We start from the raw sequence: 25,696 nt of genomic DNA on the forward strand, positions 1-25,696 counted from the left end.
TGGTTAGCTTAGCATGCTAACACATAGCCATTAGTCCTCCAGTAGTGTATAACACTTCCTCGGATGTCACTTCCTGCTAGCTACATCACTTCCATTGTTTAGCCTATTCACTTCCGGTTAGCCTAGCTAACTGTGCTAACCTTCACCATCTCATATTAACTACCTCACTTCTTTAGCTTAGCATATCAGCTCTGATTAGCATAGTGCTAACCTCCTTGTAGCCTATTGTTCTAAACCATGTCATTGCCTTTCAAGGCACATTACCTTCTTAGCTTAGCAGAAACTTTAATTAGCCTAGGGTGCTGATTTCCCTTGAGCCTATTGTACTGAACTATGCTACTGCTTGTCCAAATACATGACTTTCTTAGGCTAGCCTAAGCCTTTAATTAGCCTAGTGTGCTAACTGCCCAGTCAACTCTCAGTCCAGCATCTCAAGATTAAGAGTTGTGAGCAAAATAATTTATATATATGTATATAAATGTTCAATGTTAAATGTCCTAGTTCATGAACCAGTTCTATTAGTAAACCAAAGAGTTTGCTTCAAGTGTGTGCCGCTATTATCTGTTTAGAGTACTCTATGCAAATAATATTGTTGCATGCATTAGCGTATTACACGCTCCTTAAGAAGGCCTTAGTGTAGTCTGGTTGCACGAGATTCTGTTACCGCCCACTACACTCCGAATTGCGGACTCGATCGGCTGCGAGACTCCAGCGGTCGACTCCCTTTCGGAACCCCCTGTCGTCTTTGAGTTGTAGGGTCGCTACCTACCCAGAGGCAGTCACTTTTGTGATGAGGGGGCATTGTAAGCTTGCTTCTAGTTCCGACAGCGGGATTCCAGTCCATTCAATTGAATATCTGAAGCTTGGCTGTACTTGTGTTAGTGTAGCAGAACTCTAAATACATTTCACTGCTATTCTCAAACAAAGCTTACATAGTCTAGTGCATAATACTAGACTCAGATATCCACCTCTAATCAAATTTCACTATAGTCTTGCTTTCACCCATGTGGTTCATCAAATGCAAGGATCAAACTCACAATCTTTGTGATGGTAAACTGGAACGCTAAAGGACAAACCACCCGGCGTACACTAGAGGGCAGTCTCAAGTGCAGAGCAACAGGGACTCAAGGGAAGAGTTCATTTTGAAAAAACATACTTGGTGTTGGCCTAGATTTTCACCAGGTCCATGCTCAGCCTGGACATCACAAACACGAGAAAGCTGACTGACTGTGCATGAAAGATTTCTCCAGCTTTATGTAGAGGTGGTTCTCTAGCAAAAGCTAGAGTACTCAGCATGAGCTATGTTCTCATCCACAGAGTAGCTGTAGATGAGGATGTCATCTAAGTAGACGCTGGGTAACCCACCCCACGACTGTCAATAGCAAAAATCAAGGTTGGCTTCTCCAGGTCCACTAGGGGCAGATTAAGAGTTTTAGCCAGGGTGATATCAGTAAAATTACTGGCTGCCCCGGAATCTACGAAAACCTGGAGCCTCTTCTCAAACTCCTGCCTCCATGAGCGAGTAGCAGTGAGAAAGAACCTGGATGTCCTGAGAGGTACATTTAGGTCCATCACAGATCCCCCCTTTCTGCAACAGGCCCCGCCCTTTTTCCCTGAAGTTTGGGACAACCTATGCAGAGATTGCCGGGCCTCTCGCATGCGAGCAGGTGTGGGAGATAGGAGAGACCCCAGGAACACTCAGAGACAGAGTCTTATAACAAGGGCACACGGACTCCCATTTCTTGCAGAGTTCTTGTAAACGGTTGTCTAATTTCAGAGCCTGTCCAAAGAGATCCTCTAGAGCAGAGGTCTCCAATCTTATCCGCAGAGGGCTGGTGTGGTTCCAGGTTTTCACTCTAACAAAGCAGGAGGTCACCTTTACAACCTTTAAAATGTATTGTTTAATCTAGAACTGCCAGAAATGCTTAGGTGCACCAGTGTTAGCTTAGTACTAGTTTCTATTAGAAATCTCATAGGGGTGCTGGTAGAAGTGCTGGCTGTTATTAAACATTATTTCAAGTCAAGTCAAGTCAAGTCAAGTCAGGCTTTATTGTCATTTCAGCTCTACACAAGTACACAGTGAAGTGAAACAACATTCCTCCAGAACCAACACAGGAACACAAATGCAGAAGAACAGAACACAGGCAGCACACGGTACTGAGAGTATGTGGAGCTGTACAAAGGAGGATGGAACATACTATGACATATTAGCAGATTAGCAGATAGCCTAGCATATATGAGCGTAGCAGTCACTGAGGTAACAGCCAGAACAGCAATGGAATACAGTATTTGGTTGATACAGTAATTCTATCAGCTAACATTGTTAAAGTAAAATGTGCAAAAATGCAAATAGTCAGATCTTCATATTAAACGAAGTGTTTCAGTGAAGTGCAGTAACTGTATTTAAATACAGTATAATTTAGAACTGCAGGAAGTGGGGAGTGAGTTAGTCTCATATTGTTATGTATATGTGTGTGCCTGGGTCCATGTGGGTGTTATGTATGTGTGTGTGTGTGTGTGTGTGTGTTTGGGTCAGTGTGGGTTCCAGATGGCAGAAGAGAGAACAGTTGGTGTGAGGGGTGTGTGTGGTTAGTCACAATGCTAGTGGCTTTACGGATGCAGCGTGTGGTGTAGATGTCTGTGATGCAGGGAAGAGAGACCCTGATGATCTTTTTAGCTGTCCTCCCTATCCACTGAAGGGTCCCAAACCAGGCAGTAATGCAGCTGCGCAGGACATTCTCCATAGTCCCTCTGTAGAAGGTGGTAAGGATGGTGGGTGGGAGATGAGCCTTCCTTAACTTCCTCAGGAAATAGAGACGCTGCTGGGCTTTCTTGGTTATGAAGGTTATGTTCAGGTGCTATTTTCATTTTTTGACTGAGTTTTTTTTGTGGCCCAAACTAATGGCCTAGCTGTGGCAGTCACAGTGAGTCACTGGCAAAATCACCTCTATTAACAAAATATGCCTATAAGCACGTTGATGAATATGTTTCAATGTGGTCGGAAATCTAACATCATTTCATAAAAATAGGAAGTATCATAAGTGTAGCGAGTACTGATACACAGTGAAAACGTGTATTATAGTTTATTGGGTCAACCTTTCAAGTTGTTATAAAAATAAAAGGCATTATGTTCATTGTGCCAAAGAAGAAAAGGATTTTTACCAACATACAGATTGAAGCAAGGGTCTGTCATCACATGAGTTTCCAGACAGTGAAAAATGTTTGGATACTTTTTTATTTATTTTGAGAAGTTTAAATATAACGTACAGACATTTAAAAGTGCTTTGTCTGTCTCTAAGCTTTGGTGTAGAGCCATGATGTGCTGCTTGTATTTTTATTGTTAGCTATGTAGGCTTTAGCCTCCTAACTAGCCAGCTAGCAGAGTAAAGTGAATTGTATCAGCATTTATATATAAGGGGTGGACTAGCTTGTAACCTAAAACCCAGAAAATCAAATGTTACCATTTTGAAATATTCTGCATTTTAAAGTATTTTACTGCTGTGGCTCATAAACAGCTCTGTATGACATTGTTTTCAGGTTCGAAAAGGGAAATGCGTCAGGTTGCAATAACATCTGGGCGAGTTCTGCTGTTGAAGTCGACACTTGGCGTTCAGTTGGTCCTTCAACCCTCCAAAGCTCATCTAATAAAGTTCACTTGACGTTCACTTGCCCTTAAGACGGCGTTGGGGATTCCACCAGAGGGAAATAGCAAGGCCAAGTGGACAAGGTTGTGTTAAAATCTGTATTGAAATGGACAGTAAGTCTTTTTCAGGGACACTCATGGCCGTTTCAACATGACGCCAAGCCACATTCTGTATGTGGTACAACAGCATGACTGCAAACTAGGTAAATTTAGTCTAAATAAGACTAGGTTTAATCCACACCCAGGAAACTAGTCCTAGGACATTAATGTTTTAGAAATGAAGACATTCTGACAGACATTTCTGCCAGCATTTTCTGGTTGGTCACTAAACATTACATGATTGGCTACAACCACTGTGGACTTTCATGAGAACAATGATATGAACAAAGATGACTGAGCTTGTCTTCTAGAACATTTTATTATAAACACCAGCATGAATTATATACTCCACATTGTTCAGTGGGTCACTCAGATTTACCTCAGGTTCTCAGTGAAAGAGAAAAGCTCACCACAGACCCTGAACCACAGCCACAGCACATGTACAGTTACTGTTTGCTTGAAATTAACATGTTGGAAAAAATAAAACAAAATGTGTTAAACTCAGCAAATAGATAGAAATAACATTTGCTTTAAAATGCCATATTAATATGTTCTCTGTAGATGTGTTAACTTATTTTCACTTAGAAAATCTACAAAAATATAATTTCAACATGTCAAACATTTACATACAACTGAATAAATAGACAATGGACATGAATTCACAAGCACACCATGTACATACAAATGCACACACACAGTTACACATGCACTGGAAGTCTATGAAAAATTTAAAGTAAGAAACTATTTCATGGCATTTTTTGTTTTATTTTAACTGAATCGTTTGTTTACTTTTTGAAGATATGGTAAAGGCTTAGTTGTTCATCCATTTATCTTTCATTTTAACTTTCAGTCTTGTCAATTCTACCCCCAGATGAAGGCTTTAATTCCAAAATTCATCACAGACCACTTTTAGGAATGTTCCTTTTTCATGATACACTATATGGTCAAAAGTATGTAGACACCTCTCCTAATTATTGTGTTCATTATCCCATTGTGAAATTTCTGCCCTGCTAGATCCGCTTCAGTCAGCTGTAAGTTTATTGTGAAATAGGAGTGTCTAGAACTGCTGAGTACTGACATGCATAGCACATCAAACATTGCCTCCAGGCTGCCTCTGGAAGCAACAACAGCGCAATAACTGTGCAGCAGGAGCTTCATAAAATGGGTTTCCATGGCTGATCAGCAATGTTTGGGGAGGCAGCAAGCAAGGCAACAGTTTGGGGAAGACCCTTTTCTGTTCCAGTATGACTGAGCCCCAGTGCACAAAGCAGCTCCATAAAGGCATTCCTGGGTGAGTTTGGTGTGGAAGAACTTGACTGGCCCTCACAGAATCCTGACCTCAACCCCACTGAACACTTTTGGGACGAACTGGAACGTCAATTGTGAGCCAGACCCTCTCGACCAGCATCAGTGTCTGACCTCACAAATGCTCTTCTTGATGAATGGGCAAAAAGTCCAACAGACACTCTCCAACATCTTGTGGAAAGCTTCCCAGAAGAGTGGAGGCTGTTACAGCCACAAAGATGGGGCAACTCCATAAAGAAAAGGATGCCCAACAGGCTAATACAGGTGTGATGGTCAGGTGTCCACATACTTTTGGCCATATAGCGTATATAGTGAATACACTAGTGGGAGTGGTCTTTACACATTAAGCGAAATATCAATGCTATATTATGATTAATATCCCCTTCTTTGGTGAAAAACTGTTTTCTGCTATATACTATGTTGTTTTTTTCAAAAACATATATATTATAAATGGATAAACAGAATTTTAGAATGTAACTCTTCAGATGCTCCTTCTGACCTCATATATTGTCGCATTTCCCGCTTTACAGGCCTACTCCGCCCATCCTCTGGCTCACTCCCTTTCACACCTGTGGCTCATTTCACTCTTGTGTTTTGTTTTATTTTGTTTATTAGCCTGTCTGCCCCTTGTTCTGGCACTGCCTGCTGGCTTTACTTCTCTATCTTGGATTTTGCCTGTTGTCATTAAGCCATTTGCATCCAGTCGCTAAATTATACTTGACAAATATGTTCCAGTATCTCGGTTCCTGAAGATTCCCAGTGTACAGTCTTGATCTTTAGTGCGGCCCCAACTTTTCTTTGTAGCACTAATTTTTTGTTTGTGTTTTACAGGTCTGACTCTGCAGAATAGTCATAACTGACTATAATAATAATAATAATAATAATAATAATAATAATAATATACAAATATTACAGCACAATCAGGGACTAAAACATTCATTATTACAAAAATAAGTTATTCAGGCATGTACAAAACGATGAAATAATTATAGGTAAATCCAGTTTAAAAGTTAAAACATTTGTTAAAGTGAAGGAGTTCAAACAGACGTAGATGAGATGCTGTATTATTCTGTATGGATCTTGAAGGCAGTGAGGTCTTCATTCCACACAGCTATGTATTGACCGCTTGGATGGTGGAATAGAGCGGATCACTCTGGGGGATGAAAACAAACATCTACTGTAACACATTACTGTGACATCACTGAAGTTTGGACTGTAAAATGGACTTTAAATACGTGTCCACTGATGTTTCAGAGGTCTGATGACATCATGAAGACAGAAAAGAGAACTGAAACAGCAGAACTCTTTTACACATTCAGAGTTTCATTAGTTTGTTATTTGTAATTAATACAGTAGATAAGAAATGTTGATGTAAGTAAGTGAGACAGGTTATTTACCGGGTTGTTCTCAGTGGACTGAGCTTGTGGTACTAAAGGGGAAGCTGCACTTTGGTTCTTCAAGCCTGATAAATCAGAAAATGATTATGACATTATAAACCAGTGTGAGAAGAAATACATTACAAAACCTATGACACTCTCCACTCACTCACTTTCACTTTCAGCATGATTCTTTAGTGTCTTATTACGCCTGTTTGTGTTTATTTGACTACACTGTAAATGAGTGTTCTCCCTCAGTGTGTGTGTTTACAGGCACTCGATAATCCAATCCGATCATAATTCTATCAATCGTATTTCTGCAGTTATCCGATTATTCAAATGGTCATGTAAACACCATACTCTGATCTAGAAATCTGATTAAGAAATCTGATAAAGAGGCTGGATTTTAGCTCAGTACTCAGATTTCTCAGTGCTGTAAACTCTTATTCTTTCGGATTTATCAGTCTGCACATGTGTGAAAACAGGCGGTGGTGCCACCAGCATTGCCGTGAGACGCATCAAAACACTTTTGGAGAGACGCTGAAACCAAACACGAAATAAAGGATTTAAATATTCTTCATCTTCTAGATGATGTATGTTCATATTTTCAGGTAAAGTGGTGCGATGTATTAAAAAGCAGCAGCATGAAGTTTGATTTTTACATTACGTTTACAAAACATGCTGCTTGACCAGTTGCGTCCAAGCTTTATATTTCATATATACATATACATGTACATATACATATACATGGCTTCAGTTGTTGTTCTTTCTGAAAGTGCTCGGATGAATCGTAGTTTCTATTTAACACTTAAGAGACAGAGTATAAAAAGACAACGTCTCATGTGACCAAAAAGTCCCATTAACATTCTCATTGGTTCTAACACGTTACTGTAGACATGCAGACATGATGTTAAAATACAGCTCTGGACAGTGTGGTCAGGAATCAGTCAGAGACGATAAACGCAGTAAAAGGATGTGGTTCCCCACGCTGCCTGTAGAGGAAGTCTGTTTAGCTGAGTGCTGCGTTATCTTTTTTAAAGAAGCAGGAGATTTTTATCAGCGCTGTAGCGTCAGATAAACAACAGTAGCTGTAGATAAACAGAAACTCAGTAATATTTATACTTAAACTTGATTTTAACCAGCGCTGTAGCGTCAGATAACCAACAGTAGATGTAGATAAACAACAGAAACGTCTGAAGTCTTTACCCAGTTTTATGATGTCTGGATCACCTGCCAGCACATAAATGGCTTCCTGTTCCTTTGGAGGAGAAGATGCTGTGAAAGAGAAGTGAACTCCAGTTTATAATCAACACCATGTCTGTACATAGACTGGCTGTAAAAGGTCTAGAGACACCTTGCTTTGTTTTGAGTAGTATTTATACTTAGATTGGTCTTGATCTCAACAGAATTTGTACTCGGATTGGTCTTGATCTCAACAGCATTTGTACTCAGATTGGTCTTGATCTCAACAGTATTTGTACTCAGATTTGTACTCAGATTGGTCTTGATCTCAACAGTATTTGTACTCAGATTGGTCTTGATCTCAACAGTATTTGTACTCAGATTGGTCTTGATCTGAATAGAATTTGTACTCAGATTGGTCTTGATCTCAACAGTATTTGTACTCAGATTGGTCTTGATCTGAATAGAATTTGTACTCAGATTGGTCTTGATCTCAACAGTATTTGTACTTGGATTGGTCTTGATCTCAACAGTATTTGTACTTGGATTGGTCTTGATCTCAACAGAATTTGTACTCGGATTGGTCTTGATCTCAACAGTATTTGTACTCAGATTGGTCTTGATCTCAACAGAATTTGTACTCGGATTGGTCTTGATCTCAACAGTATTTGTACTCAGATTGGTCTTGATCTCAACAGTATTTGTACTCAGATTGGTCTTGATCTCAATAGTATTTGTACTCAGATTGGTCTTGATCTCAACAGTATTTGTACTCAGATTGGTCTTGATCTCAATAGTATTTGTACTCAGATTGGTCTTGATCTCAACAGTATTTGTACTCAGATTGGTCTTGATCTCAATAGTATTTGTACTTGGATTGGTCTTGATCTGAATAGAATTTGTACTCGGATTGGTCTTGAATGCAATAATATCTGCACTTAGACTTGTGTTTGTCATGAAATTTGAATTGATTTGATCTCAACTAAACATATGGTTGGACTTTTGTTGGACTAGATGGAGGTTGTTGTCGAGTTATAATGAATATATTACTATTATAATCAATAAGAAATCAATAATCATATACTAAAAAGTTGATTAACAAAAGTGTATTAATCCTCTCACTAAAGATAGGCCTTGCTATGTGTAGGTTAGGGGATTTCGCAATGGAGAGTCCTTAAAGTTCAGAAGTCTCTAGAAGCCAGTGTACTTTGTTGCAAGGACAGGCTGGCCTGTGAGAGGGGAGGTAAGCTGATAGGGAACATTTGGCTGTCTGGGAGCCATATTGCCACCTGAAGCTCAATAAATGAAGAGGGCCTTTTCCTTCCTTCCAAAAGAACTCAACAGCTGAAGTCTTTTATTCAACTTTCTTATTTTGACTGAACTTTATTTTATTTTGCGTTTATGACGAGAACAAGCAATCAGATTTATTAAAGAACCGAAACGTAGTTATAGAACAGATTAGTATAATTTTATCCATATGTTGGGGCTCTGGAATCGCACTTAGTCCCGACATTGTTTTGACTACAACCCTATTAAAAGCAGACATTAATACATTTTTGCCCCCAAAGATGGTTTAAACATTTAAACGGTTTTTATGTGCTGATGATCACAACAAGGAGATGAAATGGTTGGCCCTTTCCATTATCACCCAGTTAGCACTGTCAGTAATTTTGGCACAAATGTTTTTTTTCCTTTGGCTTTAAGAAAACAAGCTCATCTGTTATAAAAAGGTAGTTATCCTCAGATATTTAACAGGTCATGTACACCAGCTAAAGTGTTTCACTGCATGAGTCAAACTCTGTTAAGGCTCACCAGGCTGTGTGGTTGCTGCCGCGTCATTTACGATCTCGTAGTCATGATCAGTCTTGGTGGCTCTGGCAGCTGAGCACAGTAAGACAAGACAGTTCAGTACAGGATGATGTATCAAATGAAATTCATTGCTGGTATGTTGAAGATGTTGGAAAGTAGCCTTTCATTTTATAAAGATAGTCTCTCACCTTTCCTTTTGAAACAGCATCTCAGTAGAAACAGAGCCAAAACTATCAGCAGCACCCCGACCAGCACAGCAGTCACAAGAGAAGTGGTCTGAATTTCTGGATCTAGAATATAAGATCTAAAAATGAGTAAGAGATTCTGTGCTGTGCAAACTGGAGGATTTTCCACTAGAGCTCTAATGCTCTAGTGCTGTTGTGTTAGGGATGTGCTTACAAAGGGTAACTACATAGCTAATTTTAGGATTTGCTAGATTATTTGTACCACCTGGAGAAACGTTTCAACATTTTAATGATTCCATGATTAAAATCTTAAACAAAATTTGGCGTCGTATATTATTATTATAGGCTTTAATAGTAGGATACAGTACTAATTTATTATTAGAATATACTGAATGAAAATTTAACATTTCCATGCCTGGAAAAAACATGAGTTTACTTAGTAAACCCGTTTTGTATCATGTTGCACCTTTTTTTGCCCTTTAGAAAAGAATTAATTCTGCATTGTGCAGGAATGTTTTACTGTGTATCCAAGATCAGTCAACTACACTTTTGAATGACTGGTAAACATTTACAGTAACAAAGCCTCTAGCTCTAGTCTAGGGGCAGTCTAGGCTGGAGGTTAGGGACCCAGCCCTGTGACTGGAAGGTCGCCGGTTCGATCCCCTCAGCTGACAGTACGTGATTGAAGTGCCCTTGAGCAAGGCACCCAACCCCCAACTGCTCCCCAGGCGCCGTGGATAGGGCTGCCCCCCACTCCGGGCATGTGTGCTCACTGCCCCCTAGTGTGTGTGTTCACTAGTGTGTATGTGGGTGTTTCACTGCACGGATGGGTTAAATGCGGAGGTCTAATTCCTCTGTGTGCAAACACAGTAGGTTAATGGTTCTGACTTCTAGCTGATTATTCAACTCATGTTCAGACGAAGGTGAAGTTTTGTTCTCAGCGAACAAATGAAAAATGACAAAATGAAGATACAAGGTTTGTCAGCAGAGATGGGGCTGTTGCTCAGTCATTAGCTTAGCAGCAGTTTAATGTTAGTTTAACGCAGGTTTGGCTAAACTTCACCGGTTTAACACGCAGCTGCATGTTAAATTGCAACTGCTCCAGTATGTTTAGGTGTATACAGTAAATCAGTCTGCTGTACAGAGGTGGGTATACGCCGTATACCTGCTTATCTGCATGACACTAATGCTTTTTTACTCTGTATGGCAGAAGACTCACACCATCCATCACAGATTTAGGATGTGGATGTTACTAAATAGGTAGAGACCAGAAATGATGCCACACGGATCAGTGGCTGTTACAGGAACAGAAACAAATACCTTTTGAGGAAGAGCTTGGACTTATCTCTGTAGAGAGAGAGGAAATAAAAGTGTAGGTGAGAAAGAGAGCATGAAAGATCAGTAAACCTCTGCAGAATGTACATCCTGAATCTGATTGATCAATCACCCATCAATCATGTGCACAGAATTAAATTATGATCAGAGGTACAGTAATAGCACATAAGCAAAAAGCAAATCAGTTGATACTAGAAAACTGTAGAAAATGTACTACTTGGTTATTTAAGCACACAAACAGGTGACGGCAGCGGCTCTGAGGGGAGCGTGTTCTGTAATTTCACTGTTACCTGTTGTTGTAGGTGAAGTTGTGCTGGCTGGAGGAGAAAAGCAAAATCATATATTAGAGAATATGTTTTAAAAACCATCTGAATGTTTCATGTTTAGACACTATAGATAGTAATACTTCCTGTTTCATATCCATTAACTGACTCTGAGGAAGTATAGAGAACACATTTTCTGGGCTGACGTAATCAGGAGTCGTCACAGTGATCAGAACAGCTGATTTGGACAAAAGAGCATTAGAGCCTCAGGGAACACATATGCTTGAAGGAAGATCAGTGGTTTCTCCTACTCCCCATTTTTAATACAGTAATAAAAACATGAAAACTACCTTCCATCAGTTCATTTACACTTACAGCTCACATTAACAGCCTTTTCAAGCCTAACCTAACATAGCATTGTACGTCACACACAGTCTGTGCCTCTCACTCACTGTACACAATGCAGTGTCTTTCATTTCAACACTACCCGTATTTTAAAATAGGTCAACTAAAACTGTGTAGCCACTCACTCAAAGAAGTGTCCATGTCTTTTTTAAATGATTGATCAACTGGCATGAAACTGAACAACAATGAGTGGATGAAATGACTTGAGGAAGGGATTTATGGTGAAGTGCTGCTCAGTGAGAGGCCCCTTCTGCCCCGGGACCTGTGGACGCCTCTCCAAAAGACCCTCTTCACCTGCAAAGCTCAGAATCAGCATGAAGCCGCGAATGCACTGCTGGACTGACCTGACTTTCTGCCTCTTAATGAGCCACTTTGCTTTCCTCACCAATGGACTGTGACCAACCCACAGAGGGCAGCAACATCGTCTTCACTCGTGTTGTTTAATTTATCGTATTTATTGTATTGTTTCTAGATTAATTTTTGTTTGCACACTTTTGTCTGCACGTTCACACTTTGTACTTTTTGTTCCATGTTGCACCGTGTTGTTCCTGGAGGAACGTAATTTCACTCCACTGTGTACGTAGATGGAATGACAATAAAAGCCTCTTGACTTGACTTGAACTCCACAGTTTGACAATCGACTGGTACGATTCCCCTTTTGAGTCAATATCTCTAGCTTCTCTAAACAATACATTCTGGAAAGCCTAATCAAGACTGTAATGATCAACACTTCCTCTAGTTAAGTACGGTACCTCAGGGTGTGTTTAATTAAGCAACATAGCATTGAATTAAAACACAAACGTCCACAAATCATCTTGACAGAAGGTGTATGGGTCTAGGTATAAGATATTCAAACATCAGGGAGGAAAATGTGTTTCAACTACAATAATCTTGCCTTAAACCTCCGTGAAACTGTGTCTTTGGCAGGTGTGAGGTAGACTCCAGTTAATGACACAGTAATTCATCAATTAACTAAGGTTAACCTCTACACCACAGCTAAGCTAATGACTCAGCAATTGCCCCAATTTGTCTAGGTGTGTATTCAGTAAATCAGTCTACTCAGAGGTAGATATATACAGTATACCTGCTTACATTCATGACACTAATGCTTTTGTTCTCTCTACAGAAGAAACTCACATCATCCAACACAGATTTAGGATTTGGGTGTTACTAAATAGGTAGAGACCAGAAATGATGTCAAACATAACAGAAACAAATAGCGTTTGTGGAAGAGCTTGGTTGAAAAAGAGAACGTAAAATCATCGGTGAGAAAGAGAGCATGGAAGATCAGTAAAACTGTGCAGAATGTACATCCTGAATCTGATACATCAATCATCCATAGTCAGTGCTGAAATATGTATTTAAATGACTCTGAACAGAGATACAGGAATTGCACATAAGCTGAAAGCAAACCAGGTAAAACTGTAGAAAATGTACTACTTGATTATTTAAGCACACAAACAGGTGACGGCAGCGGCTCTGAGGGGAGCGTGTTCTGTAATTTCACTGTTACCTGTTGTCGTAAGTGAAGCTGCGCTGGCTGAAGGAGAAAAGCAAAATCATTTATTAGAGAATATGTTTTAAAAACCATCTGGGTGTTTCATGTTTAGACACAACATTGATTGTTACTTGTGCTTCCAGTTTCATATCCATTTGTTATTAATTATTATTATTATTATTATTATTAAGTGACCCTTATTAGTCCCACAAGGGAGAAATTTCACCTCCCCATTTTGACCCATCCGTGCAGTGAAACACCACATACACACTAGTGAACACACACACTAGGGAGCAGTGAGCACACTTGCCCGGAGCAGTGGGCAGCCCTATCCACAGCACCCGGGCAGCAGTTGGGGGTTAGGTGTCTTGCTCAAAGGGCACTTCAGTCACGTACTGTCGGCTCAGTGGATCAAACCCGCGACCATCCGGTCACAGGGCTGGTTCCCTTAACCTCCAGCCCATGACTGCCCCCATTTACTGACTATGACTAAGAATAGAGAACACATTTTCAGTGTTGACGTAATCAGGAATCGTGACAGTGATCAGAGCAGCTGATCCAGACAAAAGAACATTAGAGCCTCAAGGGACATATATGCTTGAAGGAAGATCAGTGGTTTCTCCTGCCCCCCCTGCATCGTATTTTTTATGTTTTATGCCGTGATCGAGAACCTCTCGACATGTTAGATCTAAAATCAATGTTATTTCTTCGAACAGTAATCTCCACAGCAGTTACCAACCGCATTTACAGTACCAGACATGATGTTATCACTCATCACTACAGCATCAGCACTGCTGACAGTAATATGTTACTAAGTTAGATGAGCAGTTCTCATTGTGGAGCTGCAGCTGACAGCGCTGCCTTTTCATACTATCTTTACCATTTATCTAATACATATTAAGATAATCCCTGAGGATTATAAAGTCCGATTTACAGTTTTATTAATTTCACTGGTTATCGTTGTTTAATATATGCACTCACTAAGCTGTCACTGGGGCAGTACCTTCAAGGGTGCATCATCAGGATCTTTAGTTAGGGAACAGAGCTCTATTATATTCTGTTGCAGTCATATTTTTAAGTTGCTTTCGCTTCATATACCCTGTGTTTTTATTATTATTATTTTTTGTATTATTATTTTTTTGTTTGTTTTACAGCAGTCATTTTATTACAGTGGAGGACCTTATATGATGTAATTTTTTTTTTTTCAGTCAGTGATCAAAACCCAAGCATGTTCCAGAAACAACTACTGTGTCTGAGATCATCTGGCCCCAAAACCTCCAAATTTTACATTAAAACAAAACTTCAGTTACTTAATATTTTTATATTATTTCATGCTACAAACACCCACACGGGGTTCCCACTCACTTTTACTATCACACCTTCTTTCTACACTACTCATAAATCCACAGTTGAATTAGCAAATCTACAGATTACATTACTACTATTTTCCATGCACATTCTAAATGTTCATATTTCTATATGTTCATATTTCTTGGTGAGGTTATTTATATAATACTGCATAGTGATTCTACTTGGCCATGTTGACTTAATTTATGTGTAGCAAATTGCTAGTGTTTAACCTATTGGTGCCTAATATGCTCAGATTCTAAGGTTTATTAAGAATTAAGTAATAACAGTATAAACTGATTGAGTTATTAATAGGTTATGAGAGTGTAAAATGTAAGTGTAAAATGACCCAAACAACTTTAGAGTCACTGAGATGAATGAATCAGACTGACTCATTAACACATTAGTGTTCAGAGCTCTGAGCTGTGTTGACCACTGACATTTACACTGCCTTTACATTTAGCTTTACAGAACAGGTGTTTGCTTTTACTAAGGCAACAACAACAATAATAATAATAATAATAATAACATGAGGCACTAGAAAGTAGGCTTTGTTTGTCTGATTATCATCACTACAGTAATGCTAATTTGTGCTAGCATTCTACTGGATATGCAGTGTTAAGTTAGCGCTAAGCTAACAGTGGTGTACAAATAGAGGTGTAAACACTACTAGTGACACCACTAGTTTAAGTTCTGACATTTAAAGCTTATAATGTGCTTTACTTTGTATATTGCAGTGTCTCAGTAAATCCTTCAGTAAATACTTCAACTTAAAGCCTCACTCTTAACACTGGAGGGGCTTTTAGTATAAAACATGCCTCACTTTACTCAGAGCTGACAAATACAACTTATAAGCTCTTATAATGCTGTTATAATATACATCTATCCCAACAATGTCTAACAATCCATTTCCCTAATGGCAAATAAGTTCTGTGTGTTTGTGACTCTAAATTTCAAGCTGCATGTGGTTTACTGTGGCTTTCTGTGGTCTTGAAATGGCTTTAATTTAATGTGGTAATGACAGGGAACAGAGTCAGCAAGTGTCACTGTGTGAACTGTAAATGCCAGCGCCGGTGTGCGAACCTTCCTTAAGACCTTATGACTTGATCGTAAGCTCTTAGTTGATTGAAACAAGGCCCAGGCTGATACTGGCTGGACTATTTGAGATATATATTTTACAGTACTCTCTGCAGTACCACACGGCATTTGTCAAAACTTGCATTACTATTACAGCTAAAGAGTAAAGTGGCCTCTTACTATCTTGAGTAGGTTGGGCAGTGTGTATTTAAAAAGGATGGAAAGCCATTCCTGTATGAACTTTGCTGAGTCATGAAGCGGTTTATCATGTCATATTCCGCTCAAACAATGCTGATAGCAATGTAAACGCGTCTACACATGGCCTAGACTTTTAACAATTGTTGCTGCCGTTTCCGCACAGGTACTCAAATATTTATTCTCAATACATGCGACACTGCCTTTAGATTTGGTCTGGTCGAAATAAGGCACCTTAGTGGACAGCTGACTTATGTTGCCTTCCGAATAGGACAGCCTTCATCTCAGGAGCGCAGAAATGCTGCCTTAAAATGGTGCCTACTTAGACAGCTGCCTCCCGATTGGACTGTACTATATATTTAAGACATTTCTGAGAATGTTTCAGAGGTTTCTGGGTAAGCTGTAGCTCATTCAGTACATGCACTCTAGTGGAAAAGTGAAGTCTTACTCGGTTTTTGGGTAGATGTAGATGTAGATGTGCTAGATGTGGATATTGGTGTAGTTCCTTTGGTTGTTGACTCTGTAACACAGAAAAGACAGAAGGCTGTAATGATGATCTCTTTGATTTCAGTTCTAAACTCTACTGCACAACGCAGAAGAACACAAATGAAATGTTTAAACTAACCAGTCTGTGCATTGACTAAGAGTCAGAGCAGCAAAAAGGTTTGTTTTTTATGCCGTGTGGAAAGGTTTCCATCCCAACTCTGTACATCAGCCCCAATGAACAGCAGTAAAAGAAACTAGAAAAGAATTAAATTTACCACATATATCTACACTTGGATCTGTCACAGGGGTGAGCAGTTCTGATCCTGGAGACCTGCCACCCTAGAGAGTTTAGCTCTAACATACACTATATGGTCAAAAGTATGTGGACACTCCTCCTGTTTACTGAGTTCAGGTGTTTCAGCCAAACTCATTGCTAACAGGTGCATAAAATTAAGCACATAGCTTTGCAGTCTCGATAGACAAACACTGGCAGTAGAGGGTCGTACTGATGAGGTCAGTGAACATAGGATGACGCCTCTGCCACAAGTCAGTCTGTGACATTTCTGTCCTGCTAGATCTGCCCCTGTCAACTGTAAGTGCTATTATTGTGAAATGGAAGCATCTAGGAGCTTTATAGAAAAAGCAGTGGAGGAAATGCTGACTGTTTCTCAGCCTTTCAGTGCACAAAAAATGTGCTTGCAGTTCTGATGTAAGTAGCTGTTAGTAGTTCATTTCTTTTTATTGTGCACAATAGTAAATAATGTTTTTGTTATTTTTTATTTTGCTATTTGTTTAAAGGGGAGATCAGTTAGATTTCTGTTTACACATGCAAAAAAGTCTGGTCTTGCCTCACATCCAGTCAGAGGCACTTCTCATATCGACACAGTGATATCCAACAGCTTTATGAAACATTTTACGTCAATATCATGCAGCCCTCACATACATTACACTTGTGTAATTATATCAGATCTGCGTACAGAATACCAGAATATTAGAATAACTTTGTCTATAATAGTATTTTACAGTGCCCTGCACAAATATTGGCACCCCGGGTAATCATGAGCACAAACTTTAACAAATATTACTGTAATAAATATTCCTCTCAGGAAATGTACTCAAGTGATTTGAAACATATCTGAAAGGAAGAAAATATTTAGTTAGTCTAGGAAAACATCACTCTGAAGAGTATATTTTTTTGTGGTGTACCACAGAGCTCCATACTAGGCCATTTTATTTTCATTATATATGTTACTACTAGAACACATTATTAAAGAATATAGAGTCAGTTTTCTTGATTTTGCAGATGACACATTTTTTTTTTTTAATTTGTAGAACCAAATTATACTATTTGCCTGAATAAACAGGCAATAAACAAGATACATTAGAAATCCTCATTATTGGACATGAATCACAGAGAATCACTAGCCTGGGAAATCTGGCTTTACAAACAAAAGATACAATTTGGGAGTAATATTTAACTGAACATTATCATTTAAATCACATCCTGAGCAAATTACAAAAACAGTCTTTTTCATTTAAGAAACACAGCACAAGTCAGGCCTTTCCTCGCGCTGCATGATACTGAGAAACTGACACATGCTCACACACGGCTTAGTCTTTAGTGGTTTACCAAAAACCACAGTAGACCAACTGCAACTCGTTCAGGATGCTGCAGCTACAGTAACAACACGTACAAGAAGGACAGAACATACTACACCGTTTAGCTTCACTGCACTGGCTGCCTGTTTCTTCTAGAACTCATTTGCCCCTACAACAGCTACTTCTACTTTTCTGGGAAGCTTTCGACAAAATTTTGGAGAGTGTCTGTGGGAATTTGTGATCATTCAGTCAGAAGAGCGTTTGTGAGGTCAGACACTGATGTTGGCCTGACTCTCAATCTCTGTTCTAGTTTATCCCAACGGTGTTCAGTAGGTTTGAGGTCAAGGCTCTGTGCTGCCCACTGGAGTTCCTCCACACCAAACTTGTCAAGCCATGTCTTTATGGAGCTGTTTGTGCACAGGGGCTCGGTTGTGCTGGAACAGGGACGAGTCTTCCCCAAAGTACTGCTGCAAAGTTGAAAGCATACAATTGTAAAAAATGTCTCATTGCCTAGTGTTCTCTTTTCCCTCCACCACTTGTTTGCTCTCTCTCTTTCTCTCTATAGGTGGAGTGAGCTGTCAGTCATCATCAAGAGTGTTGTTAGCCAACCAATCCAACACATTTTGCATTTACATCACCCTTCACTGGAACTAAGGGGCCCAAACCCCGAAAAACAGCCCAGCCCATCATCCCTCCTCCACCAAACTCTACTGTTGGCAGTATGCACTGCGGTAGGTAGCGTCTCCTGACATCCACCAAACCCAAATTCATCCATCAGCCTGCAATATAGTGAAGTGTGATTCATCTCTCCAAAGAACATGTTTCCACAGCTCCAGTGGCGGCGTGACTTACTCCACTCCAGCCGACGCTTGGCATTGTGCATTTTGATCTTAGGCTTGTTTGCAGCTGCCCAGCCACGGAAACCCATTTTAGGAAGCTTTAAATGCACAATTCTTGTGCTGTTGTTGCACCGAGACATTTTGAAACTCTTTAGTGAGTCATGCAACACAGCAGAGGCAGTTTTTAAGCCCAACGGTGATTCAGCACCCAGCAGCCCCTCTCTGTGAGTTTGTGTGGTCTGTCGCTACATAGCTGAGCTGCTGTTGCTCTGAGACACTTTCATTTCACAATAATAGCACTTACAGTTGACCAGGGTAGAGTGAAAATTTCACAAATTGAGAGGACCACTGAGCTCTTCAGTACAACCCATCTATTTTCCCGAGGTCCATTTTAGTCATTAACAGCTTTAATTTATCTTTTTCTTTTTGGGAGTAATTGCATTGTGTGGTGTTGATTCAGCTCCTGGACTGCTTTACTGTCGATCACACTTTTATTTTAGACAAAAAAAGGATCTAAACAGAGAAGAATAGATTATAACATGATTCATTTCCTTTGCTGATAGATGCTGAATGGACTAAGACGTTCCACTGCAGTTCTAAAGGAGAACAGGGACTTTTTCGACTTCATACTGTTTCCCCACGAGTTGGCTTCTGGTAGACACTTATTGAAGTAACAACACTTTTCAGTTTAAAAGCTGACCACCTGCACTACTGTCTCTACAAATGAAACCACAGCTGAAGTTCCTGTTGCAGAATGCATGTTTTAAACACTGTCTGTTCACAGACAGCACAATATGTGAGAATGTTTATGCAGCTTTTCGTGTAAGCCCTAGTAGCCATTCTACTGCCAGCATAGAAATCAGGAGGATCAGTGGCAAAGCTCTAATCTGCTAAACAGATTTTCTCAGGTTAAATATCTGAACAGCCTAATTTGTAAACAGAGCTGAACTCTCTGCTGTGACAGAATAGCAGTTAAATCAGTCAGTCATCCATCATAGAGCTGAACAGAAACTTGTTGCTGTCTGAGAGCAGCAGGATGCTTTGGTTGTGGTCACTTGGTGGTTTAAACTGCTCTGAGTCTGTTTTCATTTTTTCTAGCTAGTGTTCCAGAGCCTACTGCTGTACCTGAGGGTTGTCTACCACCCAACACCTCTGGCTCTTACACCTTTGTTAAAGGTTCAGTAGAGTTGGGGGTAGATAACCTACTGAATTAGTTCACACTGAGGTGGCGAGAGAGTGAGATATTTACAAAAATTATAAACTACTTAATTCTAAGGCATTAATAGCGATAGCAATAAGCTAAATATATACAAAATCATTATTTTTAAGGTACTTTCTATTGGGAGGTGTCTGTCCTAAACCCTAACCTCTAAATTTACACTTCTCAAAATAATACTTTATCATGAGTTTATTTTTTGGATAAAAACTCAATACAGGGCCTCCCGAGTGGGGCAACCACTTAAGTGTTGGCCCTGTCATCAAGAGATCAGGAGTTCGCTCCGTGGTGATGCTACAGCCGTCCGTAGCCGGGAGTCCAAGAGAACACAATTGGCCTCGCTCTCTCTGGGTGGGTAGGATGGCCCCCTTTTCTCCCCCCATCACCCAGTGCCAGACACCTCTCTCTGTTTTCCCTCTCTCTCTATCTCTCTGTTTTACTCTCGCTATCTGTTCTCCTTCTCTTTCTCTTTCCCTCTCTCTCTATTATCTCTGCAGATAGACAGGCAGATGCAGCAGATGGAGATGAGGTTGAAAATGCCAGACTGTTCCTTGAATTTCTGAAAAAAAATATACATTTTCAGTGCCTCCATCTATTGACAGCTGAAGAACAATTTAACAGGGTTTTGGCACTGTTTGTGTTTCCTATGACCTCTAATTATTACTTCTTCTCGAAAGTATATCTAGATTAAAAACTCACTTTGTAAACAGGATTTAGAGAAGTTTATGCCTTTTCTCCAGCAGACTGGACTACTGTAGAGGGCTGCTCAGTGGACCCCACCCAAAAAAACAACATATTCAAAATGCACTGCTTAGCAGGGCAAAGAGAGCTGAGCGTATTACTCCAGTATTAAGAGGCTCACATTGGCTCCCAGTTAGTTATAGAACTAGAAGATCTTAAAGAGCTGCTCCTTCTCCGAACACCAGACTCTCTGATCTACTGGAAGAATACAAATCTAACAGGCCTGTCAGATCAAGACTGGTCAGCTAGCAAAGCTTGGAAAGCAGAGCATGGTGAGGCAGCATTTAGCTCTTATGTTGCCCAAAGCTGGAACAAGCTGCCTGAGGGTCTCAGATATGCCTTGATTTTGTTCAGGCACTGTGTAAACGTCTCCGTAAATCTGCAGGCCAGCCTGGTCTGACCATAATAAAAGTGTCCACAGTGTGAGGTGGTCTACTTACTTGTCTGAGCTGTATGTATGGAGTTGTAGAGCAGCAGACACATTAAAAAGAGAAGCTTCATGGTCTTCTGTCTGCACAGAGTTCAGTGAAAGCTAAGTCTCTGTTTGGTTTTGATGAGCCAACAAAAGGAACTGCCGTCTGTCTGCTGTCGCACTTTCACAGAAGATTAAAAACCCTGTTCCTTCCGCCTCAAACAATTTCCTTCTTTCACAATTCACATGCACGTCAGTACAGAAGTGCAAGCTTGAAATCAGCAGAAGCGCCAGTCTGAAATGAACTTTTTACTTTTTTACTGTCTGTGTAGATGGTAGATGGTTCATCTGTTTGGCCTTATGATATATTCTAGGTTCATGTGGATTTCTGTTAGAACCAGAAATCAGTGCTGGGCCCCCCTTTACCAGTGTCTCCACTTCAAATGCTGCTTTCATGACGAACAGTTCCTTATTTCTTATGTCATAATCATGCTCAGTATCAGTTTGTTTCCTTGTATAAAGGCCACAAGGGTGCAACCTGGGTGGATTGCCCACACCCTGGGACAGTATAGCTCCTATGCCAGACTCCAAGGCATCCACCCCACCCACAAACAGAGTGAGGTAAACTGGGCTTTCAATTCCCACTTGTCATATCCCTGAGCACTTCATTAATCTTCCACTTATCCCCTTTTCTGACTCTAATGAGATTATATGCATACTGGAGGTCTAGTTTAGTGAAAATAGCAGATCCTCTAATTAGTTCTAAGGCTGCAGGCTTCAAGGGACGACACACTCCCCCACAACTTCCTCCAGCTCATTCCTGGGGACCCCAAGCCTCTCCCAGGCCATCTTGGAGATATAATCCCTCCAGCAGGTCCTAGGACGACCCCGGGGTCTTGTCCCGGTCGGCCGTGCCTGGTACACCCCCACCGGGAGGTGTCCAGGGGGCATCCGGATCAGATGCCCGAACTACCTGAACTGGCTCCTCTCAATGTGGAGGAGTAGTGGCTCTACTTCAAGCTCCTCCCGGATGACCGAGCTCCTCACCCTACCAAGTACAGTGTAGCCCACCACCCTGCGAAGAAAGCTCATTTCCGCTGCTTGTATTTGTGATCTCATTCTTTCGGTCATTACCCACAGCTCATGACCGCAGGTGAGGGTCGGGATGTAGACCGATCGGTAAAAACAGAGAGCTTTGCCTTATGGCTCAGCTCCCTCTTCACCACTACAATCCAGTACAGTGACTGCATTACTGCTGCTGCCTGTCCCAGCCTGCGACCGAACACACAATCCCTCTTCCCATCACTCGTGAACAAGACCCCAAGATAGTTAAATTCCTTCACCTAGGGCAAGTCCTTTCCCCTTACCTGGAGTGGGCATGCCATCCTTTTCTGGGCTAGGACCATGGTGAGCGCTTGAGGCATCTATGCAATTCAGCCAAAGGAACAACATTGTCTGCAAATAGCAGAGACGCCACCCTCCGGCCTCCACACATAATGCCCTCCTGACCCCGGCTACGCCCTAACACCCTGTCCAATATCATGAACAGGTGTGGAGACAGGGCACAACCCTGGCAGAGTCCAGCACTAACACTGAAAGAGCCTGACTTAATGCCGAGTATACGAACACAGCTCTCACTCCGGGAGTACAGAGATTGAATGGCTCGGAGTAGTAGCCCCAGCACCCCATACTCATAGAAGTTTTGGCCATAACTGGATCTTAAAATTCAAATTATATTTAAGTGAATGCTACATGAGAGATTGACTTGAGAGACTGAGTGTTTTTTTTTGGATAAAATTGCCAATGAGTATAGGTAAGTGCCTAATTATGTATTTTGTGGATTTTTTAAAACGTAAAGTAGTGCTGCTGCTGCTGGTTTCTCTGCCGCAGTGAAGAAACAGCAGGTAGACATGTTTATATGAGGATCATGGATTTTAAAATGTGATGAGTTTTAAACGTACATAAAACTTGATTGTGCTCATGCCTTGAACTCCACACGTGAGTGAATTTTCACCATTTTTCTTTGTTTATTTGCTGTATTTTCTTCTTTTGCACTCTGTTGTCATTGGTTGTTGGAGGAATCTGTTCAGATTGAGTTATTGAAAAGTTAACACTAGATTTCGCTTAGTCATGACAAAAAAAAATCAAACATGTTTTAAACTCTGACTGGTCTGAGACCACAAATCTGAATCTGTGCCCCTCACACAGGACTCAATTCTCTCTCCACAGTTTCCATTCTCTGAAATGTCATTAAAAAGTGGCAGTTAAAGGGAACTATGAAGGTCAAGGCATTATCTGAAAGGCTAAGTAAACTATCAGACAGAACTGCTTGTATGCTGACCAGAAAGGCAAAGCAAAACCCCCACATGACAGCAAAGGACCTTTAGGAAGGATTTGTTGATAAAAGAGTGGCAATGCAGCGTTCTGCCATGCAGTGTTATTGAACAAAAATGGTCTGCATGGAACAGTCATGAAAAAAAACAACAACTAGATCAGCCAGAGGCATCTTGGAGTTCTGTTCTTGGCATCTTGGAGTTCTAAGTTCTGTTGACTGGTGAAGTAAAAATTAAACTCTTTGGCCGCAATCACTACAGGCATGTTTGGAGACAAAAAAGGAGCAGTATTTGATGAAGAGAACACCTTGACAACTGTTAAACCCGGGGTGGATCTATTATGCTTTGGGGTTGCATGGCAGTCAGTGACCCAGGAAACACTGCACAGGTAGACAGAAGAATGAATTCCACACCTTTAACTTCTTCAAAAAACAAAAGTTGAATTAAAAGCCACAAAAAAACATTTGCAAGCTGTGACGTCTGCTACAGGAGAGGTGTTACTAGGCCTGACTTAGTAGATCAACCAAACATTTGCACAATTACTGTTTTATTTATTTCTACTTTTTAATGCAATCAGATATAAAATAACTTTGCATTACATTTGCAGAAAAAAAATGTTTGAAATAATAAATCGCATCATTTCTGAAGATGTTTTGTTTAATTCTTTTTGCCTCAATGTTATTTGGCCAGGGTTGCCCAACTTTTGCATGCAACTGTATTTCTTGGTCTTGTACTGTTTGGTCCTGTAAACACTTGTGCAGAGCCCATCCTGAATGCTGCACAAAGGCTCTGGAAGAACAGTTTCATTGCACTGCATGCTTCACATGGGCTGACAAAGGTCTTCTTGACTTGACGTGATGAGCTGACTCTGGTGGGTTAGAGCTGGGGAACATGCAGAGGGTGGAGTTCCCCGGACTATGTTAACTACTAAAGAAGGTGTTAACCACAAATAGAAACCTGTGTGTCACAGCTTAACCCTCTCACGCTAAACAGAAACGACTAAGATTTGACCTTTTGCTCTGTCAGTATTACTGACTACAGAACAGAAGAACACAAAAAGCAGCATGAGCTCACTTATCTGATGAACAATTGAACAGGTAACCAAAACAGAGCAAGTGAGCACAAAGCTCAAACAGTTAATGCACACATTATCAGTCATGAACTCAGAATAACTTCAATCCTTTAAGTCAGGGGTGTCCAGTCTTATCCACAAAGGGCCGGTGGGGCGACTGCAGGTTTTCACTCCAACAAAGCAGGAGGTCAGCTGATCAAATGTTTAAAGACCAAGACTGACTGATTAATCAAGTAGAATCAGTTGAGCTCCAGCTTGTTTGGAGTGAAAACCTGCAGCCCTTTGTGGATAAGATGGGACACCCCTGCTTTAAGCAATAGTGCACCCCTAACCCCAGCACCCCACCTCAAATTCATTGATCAGCTAGATATATTTACTGCCTAAAGCTTTCTTCTTTAATTGTATCATTGGGCAGGGCTGAAAGTAAAGGCCACAAGGCTAATGTAGCTAACAAGTAAAGGAAGTGTATGGCCTCAAATTAGCATGGTGCTAACTGCCTGCTTAAATAATCACACTTGCATCAAACTGTGAAGTTGTTAATCTTTAATAGCCTTGATTTTGTGGTCTCTGACGCTGTATAACCCACATCCCCAGTTGACACGACTGACTCGCATGTGTAGATTAAAAAAAACTGGCTGATTTTTAAAGTCACATGGCTCAGAGGATCTCACATTAGACGTGATCTCATAAGAATCCCTCTTTTTTCTAGTTTATATTGAAGGAATGATTGAAAACATGGACAAAAACTTTGTACCTGTTTAGATCATTTAAAAATTAAAATAAGTAAATATAGAAAACATCACTTAAAACAAAAAGAAAATGCAAAGAATATAAAAAAGCGAAGCCAAAATATTTTCACTCAATTCCACTAATTAGCTGATGAGATGAGTCTGGTGTGGTATCTACACCAGGCCTGGGTAATAGGGCGATGTAATCCTAACCCTAACTATCAATGATTGACAAATACTAACCATTATATTATGATAATATTATTATAATGTATAAACAATTTTTTTTCACTTCAAAGGGAATTCCACTGATTTTTCCAAATGTCTGCATGATTAAAAGGTTTCGATATAAAGTTCATTCAGAGTGGTTTGGTGTGATATTCTCTGTTCTAGAGTCAGAATTGTTCACAGTGGTGGTGATAGGAACCAGACGTCCACCTATAAAAGCTCCGTTATAAATATGTCTGAGACACTGTTTTATGATAGTTTTGAGAAGATTTGGGTTTTATTTTTTAGTTCATTCATGGTGGAGGCATACATGCAGGGTGTTG

The 25,696-nt window shown here is 40.4% G+C and overlaps 1 protein-coding gene across 1 annotated transcript; it reads right to left on the reverse strand.

Moving 5' to 3' along the window:
* Positions 1 to 5,239: 5,239 nt before the first annotated feature.
* Positions 5,240 to 21,198, reverse strand: LOC118800138 (cell wall protein DAN4-like). Its single transcript, XM_036560296.1, has 10 exons — positions 21,041 to 21,198; positions 16,168 to 16,239; positions 13,116 to 13,142; positions 11,225 to 11,251; positions 10,920 to 10,946; positions 9,603 to 9,704; positions 9,418 to 9,486; positions 7,630 to 7,698; positions 6,445 to 6,509; positions 5,240 to 6,200 (listed from the first exon to the last, which is right to left on the reverse strand). The coding sequence occupies exons 1-10, from the start codon at positions 21,099 to 21,101 to the stop codon at positions 6,159 to 6,161; spliced, it is 561 nt and encodes a 186-aa protein (XP_036416189.1). The 5' UTR covers positions 21,102 to 21,198; the 3' UTR covers positions 5,240 to 6,158.
* Between the last annotated feature and the right edge of the window lie 4,498 nt (positions 21,199 to 25,696).

The sequence above is a fragment of the Colossoma macropomum genome, unplaced genomic scaffold, assembly GCF_904425465.1.
Source record: "Colossoma macropomum unplaced genomic scaffold, Colossoma_macropomum, whole genome shotgun sequence".
NCBI lineage: Eukaryota > Metazoa > Chordata > Actinopteri > Characiformes > Serrasalmidae > Colossoma > Colossoma macropomum.